The sequence below is a fragment of the Anastrepha obliqua genome, chromosome 2, assembly GCF_027943255.1.
Source record: "Anastrepha obliqua isolate idAnaObli1 chromosome 2, idAnaObli1_1.0, whole genome shotgun sequence".
Lineage (NCBI taxonomy): Eukaryota > Metazoa > Arthropoda > Insecta > Diptera > Tephritidae > Anastrepha > Anastrepha obliqua.
In genome coordinates this window covers 126,554,447-126,565,913 of record NC_072893.1, presented here as the reverse complement: position 1 = coordinate 126,565,913, position 11,467 = coordinate 126,554,447, and the positions used below count along the sequence as shown (strand labels likewise).

General features: G+C 37.6%; 1 protein-coding gene across 3 annotated transcripts; it reads left to right on the top strand.

Moving 5' to 3' along the window:
- Positions 1-2,686: 2,686 nt before the first annotated feature.
- On the top strand, positions 2,687-7,367 carry LOC129237917 (zinc finger protein 184-like). Of its 3 annotated transcripts, none has more exons than XM_054872903.1 (6): positions 2,687-2,990; positions 3,070-3,856; positions 3,944-4,540; positions 4,594-5,163; positions 6,519-6,665; positions 6,742-7,367. In XM_054872903.1, the coding sequence occupies exons 1-6, from the start codon at positions 2,835-2,837 to the stop codon at positions 7,116-7,118; spliced, it is 2,634 nt and encodes an 877-aa protein (XP_054728878.1). In that variant the 5' UTR covers positions 2,687-2,834; the 3' UTR covers positions 7,119-7,367. The 3 variants fall into 3 exon arrangements, with proteins under 3 accessions (XP_054728878.1, XP_054728877.1, XP_054728876.1); XM_054872902.1 differs by having other exon boundaries at positions 3,070-3,871; positions 3,944-4,534; XM_054872901.1 differs by having other exon boundaries at positions 3,070-3,871.
- Positions 7,368-11,467: the final 4,100 nt, after the last annotated feature.

Sequence of the window (11,467 nt, the reverse complement as noted above, 5' to 3'; positions counted from 1 at the left end):
GGGGGAAGGTATTTTATATATAGAAGTTGTATACCAAATTTGAAAAGGATCGGTTAAATATTGTTGAAGTTCTAATAGTCACGGACTTTGAAAAAGTGGTTTCGAGAAAAACGCGTTTGATGTTCTCGGCATTTTTGTAACGCTCCGCTCCAAACGCTCGCAGCTGTCGCAGAGGAGTGGGGACACAAACGTCTATAACTCCAAAAGTTTTGCTCCGATTGAGCTGAAATTTTGGGACAATATTTTTGAGATGATTTACTATAAGAAAAAGCTATTTCCAAAAAATCGATTTTTTGAAAGTCAAACCCTAGACCCCTCCCTTAAAGCGATTTTTGACAGTAGTCAACCAGTTCTCACTTTTCATAGAAAAATTTAAGAAACTGTTGCGAACGTTCACCGCTTCCCATGTTAGCGGATTGTTGAATATATCCGAAGCAGAAAATGCTAAAGTAGGACGTTTCCTGGACAAAACTGACTGAAATATACTGGACGAGACAGTGTTTAGACAGTCATTAAACGACATTCACCGGGAGACCGTCACCAACTTTTTAAGCTGCCGTCCAGTGATCAGAGTCCAACCACCACTTATAGCAGATGAAGAACTCCAGCTTCCCCGTGAAACACGCGTAACGCTGGCACAATTACGTTCTGGATATTGTAGCAGGTTAAACTCCTACTTATCCCGAATTGCCCCGACATACCATGTGAAGGTACCCCACACGACACTAACCACCTTTTCACATCCCCTTTAAAACCTACTCATCTAACACCCCTCTCCCTCTGGACCCAACCTGTCGAAACAGCATGTTTCCTGGGCCTAATATACCCTGCACTGACGCGGATTCTATTACTGTTAAAACAACAACAACAAAATGCTAAAATAGTAAACTTCAAAATGTTGCCGAAAACAAATTGCTGTTGTTGCTGTTGTTGTAGCAGTATCTTCGCCCTGTCAGTGAAGTGTAATCACCGGCCGTCTTCGTCTAGCTCATCTAACGGTAGGCCCAGGAAACTAGCTGTTTCGACAGGTTGGGTCCAGATAGAGAGGGGTGTTAGATGAGTGGGTTTGTTGGGGCATGTGAAAAGGTGGTTAGTGTCGTGCGGGGTACCTTCACATGCCGGACATATGTTTAGTATGTCGGGGTCGATTCTGGATAAGTAGGAGCTTAACCTGCTACAGTATCCAGAACGTAATTGTGCCAAGGTTACGCGGGACTCTCGGGGAAGCTGGAGCTCTTCGTCTGCAATAGGTGGTGGTTGGACTCCGATAACGGCATTCGGGGGTCGGGAGCTTAAGAAGGTGGTAAGGGTCTCCCGATGAATGTCGTTTATGGCCTGTCTGTACACTGTCACTGACAAACAAATTGCTCGTGTGGCCGAGAATGAAAGATGAAAAGAGAATTTCCAATGTCTCCGTTTGTAAATCGGCACTAATTTGCTGCCATTTTAAAGGTAGCTTCATATTGGCGAAAAATTCTTGTAATCGATTGTCACAATCTTCTATTGATACCAATTTCTCATCACTCAGCAAGTTTTGCTTGATGCCAGGTCTGGAATATATGGTGGATGCATTAAAACTTCCCAATCAAGCTCCCGCGGTTTTTTGGCGCGTCACTATAGACGTTTGTGGCCTTGCGTTGTCCTGATGGAACACACCACCTCTTCTGTTGGCCAATTCTGGTCAATCGCTAGCCTCAAACCGTCCTGTTGTTGAGAGTAGACATCTGAATTTACTGTTTGGCCATATGGAAGCAACTCATAATAAATGAATCCTTTAAAGCCCCATCAAAGACACAGTAGAACCTTCTTAGCCATTAGTCCTTGTTTGGCTGCCATTCGAGCTGCTTCATCGCGCTTTAACCACAATCGTTTTCGTACAATATTGTCGTATGTAACCCATTTATCAGGCGCAGTCGCCATTCGTTGAATAAGTGGGTCGATTCCATTCCGTTTGGCCAAGGCTTAAACAGAAATTCGGTACACAGCAAAATACTTTTTTAGTGTGATATGTCACCTTGACAACGAGCATACACTTTAAATTGTTTGATCGACCCTCGAAATATTGATCACTACAGCCATCTACCAAGAAAATAATGTATTTCTTTTGCCTCAAACAATATATTTATAAATTGGTATGCAGACATGTCTGTTAAAAATCTGAAATTATTTTTATTGCTGTGCAAATTACAAATTTACAAGAAAACCACCAACTCAATCCAGATTTTATACCGACACTCTAAGATTGTTTTAGAAAATGTCATAAATGGGAAAACGACCACCATAATATAGCCGCGTTTACCTATAATAGGGCGTACCACTGCCTATTTCTCAAAATTTTTCTTTCGCCTATATTAAGTTTCGAATCGTTGTAAGTATTCGTACAAGGTCATCCTGCAGGACCTCTTTGTAGTTACTCCTACTCATCACAGCCTTGAAGGCAATTAGCGACTAATACCAAGAATTTGATAAAAATGAATCTGTTGACTAAATACGTTTTTCTTATATGAAATTACAAATCAGGTAAACCAATTTTACGATTCTGCAGCTAATGACTAGTTTTGTTATCGAACACACCTATTGTTCGCGCGTTTTACACCAATTGCTTGTTGTCATTTACCACACTGAACGTACTTCACGTGAACGTCGTACAACAAAAAACAGCTGACTTTCGATATCATCATACAGTGAATTGGAAAACTTTTAGACGCGTTAATTTACATCTGTGATTGCATGCTCTAGGTTTTGTTGGTGTAAAAAAAATTTAATTTGTTTAAAGTGTCAAATTACGCATACGTTGGGACTAATCGCAAAGATTTGTATGCATAAAGTAGGATATGGATCAGGTTGCCCACGTAGAAGCGTGCCGCCTTTGTGCAAATTTCTATGTGACCGGCGCTGATGTAGAATTTATCCATCTCTTTGAGCCGCTAACAGGACTTGAGGATCAATTAGATTTTGTGCATAAGCAATCGGTGGCATGGCAATTACATGTGAGTTTTGATTGATATTCAGCTCATTTTGATTTCACAATATGCTGTAATAATAAAAAATATTTTTTATACTGCGTAGATATCGGCCGACGACAGTTTGCCGCAACGTATTTGTGCCAATTGCTTTGCACAATTCTGCAACATACAGACATTCCGTCAGCAATGTTTATTAGCAGAACAAAAATTGTTGGAATCATTTGTGGGCGTTAGTTTGGCTGAAAATGGTCCAACTGCTAAAGGCAGCAAACAGACGGGGCCGATGTCGCAAGGGGCGAACGGCACCGCTGTGTTGTCGAATGAGACTGAGCTGTTGAACGGGTTAAAAATCGCTGCACCAGTCACAAGCGCTGATCTGATGGCAACCTTGGATGGCCTACAACCACCGACAACCAGCGCAGATGTCATAGCCAGTTTGGACGGTCTGCAACTGCCCGCCAGTGTAGCAGAAACCCTCTCCATACTCACGCAAGAGTTGACCACAATGCAAAATGGCACTTTGCTGGATACCAGCGCCAACTCGATCACCACACATGCTACCATGGACACCAAGACGGAGGAGACGAATGTGTTGCAATTGCCAGCGGCTTCAACAACGCAAAATATTTACTATGCGCAGCATACCCCTATTACAACAGTAGCGGCAGGAACAAATAAAACAGCAACTATGATGACAAACGCGAACGCAAAAAGTGTTGGAACAGCGAAGGTTGAGAAGGCGGATATTGATTTAGAAGATATGTTGCAAGGCAGCATAATACCGAAACATTCGAAATCAAATAATTTGCAACAAGAAATGTATGAAGAGGTGAAGGAAGAACAACATTTCAGCAGGGAAGAAACTCAACAAAGTTATTCCTCGTTCGAAGGTATGCTAGATGAGGGTGAGTAACATAAATAAATAACAATGTACATGTAAATTTTGCACTAAGCATTACTCCTAATTTCAACCCCAGATATGGACTGTATTTCATGCTCTGATCAGGACGAATATAATGAAATGGAAGACTTCGAACCTGATGCGGATGCAGTATCACCAACACGTGTCTCGCGCAATTCATTTACCTGTCAATACTGTTATTGCCCGAATTCCGGTTCTATCGATCATTTAGTATTTGACAGTTCCGACGCGTTATCGCAGCATTTCTTTGACGTGCATGATCCAAATTTGCCCTACACTTGTCCGTACTGCCCACAGAAATATTGTTCCGCCAGGCAACGCGACTATCACGTTCGCCTTATGCATCCGACTGCATCGAAGGCAGACCAATGCGAATATTGCAAAAGGATATTGCGCAGTCCAAAGGAGTTACATGAGTTAAGCTGTCAATATGTAGGCGATTGGCGTTGTGACATATGTGACCAATGCTTCTACCACGTGCCACTGAGTCGCCTCCGCACACATCAGCGCCGTCATACCACCAAAAACCAGTTAAAATGCCGTGTATGCGGACGCGTTTTTATACGACGCGCCAATCTAGAGGCCCATGAGCGTATGCATCGGCCACGGGACAGCTTCACAATACACTGTGATCAATGCCAAGAAGGTTTTTGTAAGATGGAATACAAATTCAAAAAAAAAATTCATAACTCATTCTATTTACAGTATTTTCAAACGATTACGAGCTACGTCGTCATAAGTATCAGGCGCATAATGGCGCTTTGCCAGTACGTTGCGAATACTGTCACAAAGGCTTTGTTAGCATGGCCTTCCTCAGTCGGCATACACAACACTTCCATCCGGATAAGATAGACGGTAATCATCTCGGTGCCGCCACCACTTGCACTAATTGCGGTTGTGCGTTCACTTCACTACATAAGCTGCGCATGCACGTACAACGGCCGCGTGACGAAAATGGACGTTGCATTGAAATTGTGCGTGAAGCCGTGTCAAACCAAGATCGAACACGTCAATTGCGCCGACCAAGACTGCACGCTTGTGCGAATTGTAATAAACGCTTTACGACGCGTGCGGCTCTCGAAAGGCATACGAGTACGCATGAGACGACCTCGTATAGCTGCAGTGCATGTTCTACACGCTTTGAAAATGCCAACGAACTGAAGCGGCACATTATGCAGATGCACGCCAAACCACGCTACCTAAAGTGTGATATGTGTGAGAAACGTTTCTGCTATATGCGCGAACTGCAACAGCATCAGAAAGTGCACGCTGAGGGTGAGCGAAAATTAGTCTCATATCTAAGTTAATTACCCCTCCGTTGGACACATTTTTCAAAACCTTCGGTAGGGCAACCGGGTCTGGCCGTTCGTTCGTCCTGCTGGAGGATCCATAAATCGGTAGAAAATTAAATTTTAGGAAGCTACCTGGAAGCTCAAGTGGTTAGCTGCAATAGAAATATCTTAAATTGACGTTCGAAGTCGATAAAGTCAGTCTGGCCAGGCCCGGATGCCCTACGGAAGGTTAAATTGGTAGTATGATATATTTTTCTTCCGCTCAATAGTCGGTTCCTCGTTGACGGACCGACTCAGATTTATATCCGGCCTAGGACTGTCACACCAGTGGCATTTCCCGTACATAAAGGGTTTTCCAATAAGAGGTGTTATTTTGATGTTCAAAGAAAAATGCTAGTTTTTAATGCAAATCGGATGTTTATTTCATTATAAAGAGGAAGGTATGCCGTTAATAGTGGAAAATAACAGCAGGCAAATGACCACCACGACCACGTTTACAGGTCAATATCCTTTTCATGAAATTTTCCATAATCGAATGACAAAGTGGCTGCCCTATGTCCTCGATAGCCTCACGAATTCCATCTTTGCTGTCTTGAATCGACCCTGGGCTGTTGGCGTAGACCTTCTCTTTCACGTGGCCTCAAAGAAAAAAGTCAAAAGGTGTTAAATCGAGTGATAACACGGTCCGGAAACTTTTCCCGTAAAAGATCAATGGTTTCGTTGCTTGTGTGGCACGTAGCACCGACTTGTTTAAAATAAACGTTGTCCAGATCAATACCATCCAATTCCGGCCATAAAAAATCTTTAATTATCTCTCGATAGCGCAATGCCATTCCAAATAAAACCTGTTATTGGAAAACCCTTTATATGGGGAATGTTTGTGCTGTTCAAATAACAACAACAAAAAGACAAGTAGTAAATTTTGTTTATCAATATGACGAATGTTTGTGCTGTTATAACAACAACAACAAGTATTCTATTTTGTTTATCAATAGTTTTGGTTGTAATTTAAAATATACCACAACTTAGTTTTTCCGAAGAGCAGTACTTGGAATTTTTTTCTCGATATATGGCAAAATGAAATTCCCTACTTCGAAAATTCGAACTTCCTATATTATTCGAAACTTCGAAATTTATATTTATTATTAAATTATGTACATTTTTTTAATATGTAATTTATTCAATTTATTTTTAATATGTAAATTTCAAGCGGGTTTTTTGTTGTTGCCATAAACAAATTTGTTTCAAAGGCTTGGAACGTAATACATGTATCCGAAAGCGTCGTATAAACAAAATGAATTAATGAAAATATTTTGTATTATCCCCTTCCCCATACAGCACCAGAAAACAACCTTTCCTGTCCCGTGCTCAATTGCGGTTTCAAATCATCAAGCACGAAAGAAGCTCACGATCACGCATTTGTCAAGCATAAACTGATCGCTTGTGAGTTTTGCGACTGTCTCTTCACACGCAATCGTCTGACAAGTGAGTCATCTATATCTGTATTTATCTGAGTTTACGAGTATTCATACCTTCTTTCCCACTGTACATCTGCTTTCAGCTCATCTACATACTGTGCATGCCGCAGAAGTAGCAACGGAAGAACCGAACAATAACAATAACAACAACAGCACAAGTCAAACTAACGCGCTAGATTCACAAACGGAAGATTCTTTGGCGGTGGCGAGCATACTCGACGCTGATGCCCAAATGAATAACAATGACATAATGGTCTCATTCGAAGATAGCGCCATAAATGGTGGCGAGAAGGTGCGCGTGGAGCTGGTGCAGCAGCACACGCCCAGTGTTGGTAATTTGGTGTTGCAAGAGCAAACGTCTAACACCTTTAAACCACTCATTCCAACGGCCGATGAAATGGATCAGAATTTCCTGATGAACGCTTTGCTCGATCCGGATCATGAAATCATAGTCACATGATAGACTGGTGACGTACATAGCTTAATTTTTTGACTAGCATAACATTTTTATGTTCATACTGCTGTTCTATTAATTCCATGCGCTGCATATTTTTTTCAAAATTGTATTTCTAGCGAATTTGCGCGAAAAATGTGACCTTAAAGTGAAAATCGCCTGTAAAGCTAAAATAATGTGTTTGCGATATTTGGCAATTTTTAGATTTCTAAAATATATTTTTTTACTAACTATTTTTTACCGCCACAAAAACAAGCATTGAATTTTAAAATTCTTATTGAATTGGATTGAACTATAGATTTAAATAAAATAAAAATTTATTATTTTTAGTGTTGGAACTGAAACTAAAAACAAGCGCGTTGAGGAAATAAAACTGTTTACTATTTCCGAAAAAAGTTTTGAAACAAAAATTTTATAAACGACAAGTGGCAGAAAGAGGGACAATTGTGCGTAACTTTTTTTCTCAACGTCCGCTTTAAATAGGCTGCTCATTAATCATCACATTTGGTGCCAACTAAGAGAACTGATTTTTCGCTCTCGAAGCTTAAAGATGTGAAAAAATTGAATGTTTGACAAAAAAAAAAACTAGTTGTGGGTTGCAAAATATTATTTCAAAAACTAAGCAAATTATTTATTTGTTGCATAAAAACAAATATATGTGGAGGGATGTGTGAAGAATATATAGCGAATTTTTAGTAAAACTTGAAAATAACAGATTCCAAATTTTTAGTCATGCTTTACGTTGTGTCGTGTGGCACGTTAACAATGTGAACGTACATATAAATCAAAAGTGTTTCTATGTTGAAACTTGCATTTCGTGCGCCTACTTTACCTTGCGATGGTGTATAAATATAATATTTATTGGAAGAAATGCAGAAACTAGCAAAAAAGCCACTAAATTTGCTGTAAACTTATAGAGTTAAGGTTTTTCAACATTCGATAATTTTCTTTCCAATTAAGGGAAATGCTTAAATATGTTAGAGTTGCAAGAAGAATAAATATTTTTCAAAAATCATTAAATATTTCGCTCCCAGTTTTAATGTATGTATGCGAAAACTAAGTTCGAACGTGCACCATTCGCGCATATGCACTTAATGTTGGCTACTTTGATTATATCAGGTCTGCAAAAGTGTATCCCGTGCTGAATTTAAATGCATATAAAATGAGGAAAATTGAAAATATTAATTTTAACAGTTACAAATTGCGAATTACGTGCTTTACGCAGTTCAAAATTTATGTTCGAAAATTCGCACATTTTTCGAAAATCAAATAAAAAACAAATTCAAGAAATAATCAAACTGGAAACAACTTCGAAAATTCTAACTTAAAATTTCAGCACGTTCGAAATTTCGCACATTTGTGTAAATTCAAATAAATAACAAATTTGAAAAATAATCAAACTGGAAACAACTCTTTGAAACTACTTCAAAAATTCGAACAACTCTTTTAAAGCACTTCGAAAATTCGAACTTAAAATTTCAGCGTGTTCGAATTTCGCACATTTTTCTAAAACCAAATAAAAAACAAATTAAAAAAATAATCAAGCTGGAAAAACTCTTCGCAACTACTTCGAAAATTCGAACTTATAATTTTTGAATGCTCAAAATTTCGCTTATTTTCTAAAATCAAATAAAAGACAAATTAAAAAAATAATCACACTGGAAAAAATTCTTCGAAACCACTTCGAAAACTCGAACTTATAATATTTGTATGTTTGAAATTTCGCGCATTTTTCGAAAATCCATTAAAAAGCAATTAAAAAAATAATCCTTTCCAACTTGGAAGTACTTCGAAAAATCGAACTTTTGCAACGCACAACAAATTTCTATTGTACAAAAAATTGTATTTTCCAATTGTTGCCATAATTACAGTTCACATACTGTAATGCATTTTCGGACTACTTATGTTTCTATAAATGAATAATAGTTTTATAAAAATACAAAAAAGTATGTGTGTATGTCAAATTAAGTTAAGTCTATATTTTTTTAGTGCGCCTCATACATACATATATATGCAGCTGTTAGTTTGAAGGCAGTTGAGCGAACACAGTTGACAAGAGCAAAAGTTCTCTTTAAAACCGATTTTGTCGCTATGCTTATACAAATCTTACTAGTATGCATCTCTATTTTTTAATTTTTTTTTTACTATTTACTGTTTATTCGCATATTAGTTCCCTTCAAAATATGAATTTTTTAAAATTTAGCTCAAAAAATGGGTTGCACTCTTAGCTACAATTTATTTTAATTACTTATTTTTGTAGTTGTTAGCATTTTGGATAATACAAAAGCCTAAAAGTAATATGGCCGAACCATCCAAAAATTCGGCGCTGTTTGGCTACAATGTTTTTAGAAAAAGCTAGTAGAAATAAGCAAATAAAAAATGTGCTCTAAGAATACTGTAAAACAATTACACTTTAGTTTAAAAATGTTCTAGAAATCATATAATTCAAAAATAATGTAAAATCGTCTTCATTTTTCTATGAATTTTGTAATTGTAACTTGTAATATCGCGCTTTCTCGGTTAATTCCGATTTGATTCCAGGGCGAAAAAGTTGCATAAATATAAGAAAAAATTTAATAACAAATATTAATTTCTCAACAACATAGCCGAAAAAAAATTTCTACGTAAATATAAAAGTAAACTAGAATTATCTGTAGCTTAGAAAGTGAACTGTGTAGTTATAATAAAATTATTTCAATAATTCCTACGTAAATAAAATACTTGCGTATAATTCTATATTTATGCCTAATTAACATACATACAAACACAAATGCATTCACATTTAACACAAAAATATATTCCTTAAATTTATAGCAAATTGATAAATACAAAGGAAAAATGCGAGTATTCGCACTGAAAGTAAAGTAAATTGTAATGCGATATTTTATACGAAGACAAATTCCTTAATAAATGCATACCAAAATGAGTGCAGAGAATAGATGAACACAGAATGTGGGAACTACATTGAAACGGGTTGAACTCCACTATGAATGTGGGACTTTTTTTCGACCTTAACAAACTTGCAATATTATTTACATATGCAGGTTTATATATTTGAACGTATGTATATAAGTACATATATGTATTTAAGTGCATTAGGGTTGGCCCGTTTTTGGTGCACAATCGGATGATATAAAGAATGTTACTGACAGCAAAAATACCCAGAAGGTCTTAAGCCGAATTCGAAATATTTTGAAAAGCCTGGCAAGAAACTAAAGCGGATAGAAAAACATGTTTTTGGAGCTGAAATTGCTATTTGAAATTTAAGTAACACCCTCTCAAACACTCAGACATTGTATTCGAAGCTCTCAAAAGTAAAAGGGTTGATAATCAAGGAGGAGAGGAGAGAAGTAACAGAAAGAAAGAGATAGGATAGAATAGAGACACAGACAGAGACGAGATAGCTAATCCTGTGAGAATTTACATATTTTTTGGCAAATCTGAAAATATCCTCCAGTTAGAGAGAACGAATATTACTCATTCTCAAAGGCAGGCCCTTACAGAGAAAATGCTCAGTTCTGCCCTGCTCCTCTAAGCAAAACAGGCAAATCGGGTCCTCAATGATTCCTATGTTGGTCATATGCTGACCACATGGGTTGTGTCCTGTAATAATACCGACCATCAACCGAACGTCTTTTCTACCAAGTTTTAGAAGAATGTTCGACAGCTTTCTGTTCGGGCTTGCGTTCTAGACTGGACCATCGCTTGTTATGTAACTTGCATACACAATTGCTGATGCAATTTATGATTTTTGTGGTCCCTGTGGGGCAAATTCATCTTTGTTGGCACTAATTCATATGCTAATTATTATTACTCTGTGGACTATACATATTTTGTCAAAATATATCAAAAAACAAAATGGTCAAATAATCTTTCGACATGAACGACATTTTTCGCACTTATGCCACGCAATCCGCTTTTGATTTGACAATTTGTCAATTGCACCGGATCGGTTAGACGGTTTGGTCAGTTTCACACTCACTTTAAATTTTTCCACAGTACATAAAAAACTGTAACTAAACGATTGGTTATTAAATCACTATAAGGTCTTTAAGGGTACCGTGGAAGGGCAATTCAAGGGCGTGCAATTCCTGAAATTAGCTCTGGTTGCGTGAAATTAATTTTAGATAACGAGCTATTAAAAATAAGTGTTGTGTTTGTTGTTGTAATAGCATGAAAAAAATGTCCAAACATATTTGAGGGGCCCTATTGGAGTGCTTTGCTGAATATTCATTTAGCTTAAAGCGACTTTTGCAAACCCTCTTTCTTTTAATGATAAATTCTTGATTTCTTCGGGAAAATTCAAAAATTTTATTTATTAATTTGTGAGTTGTAGATTTTTGAATGTTTCACTT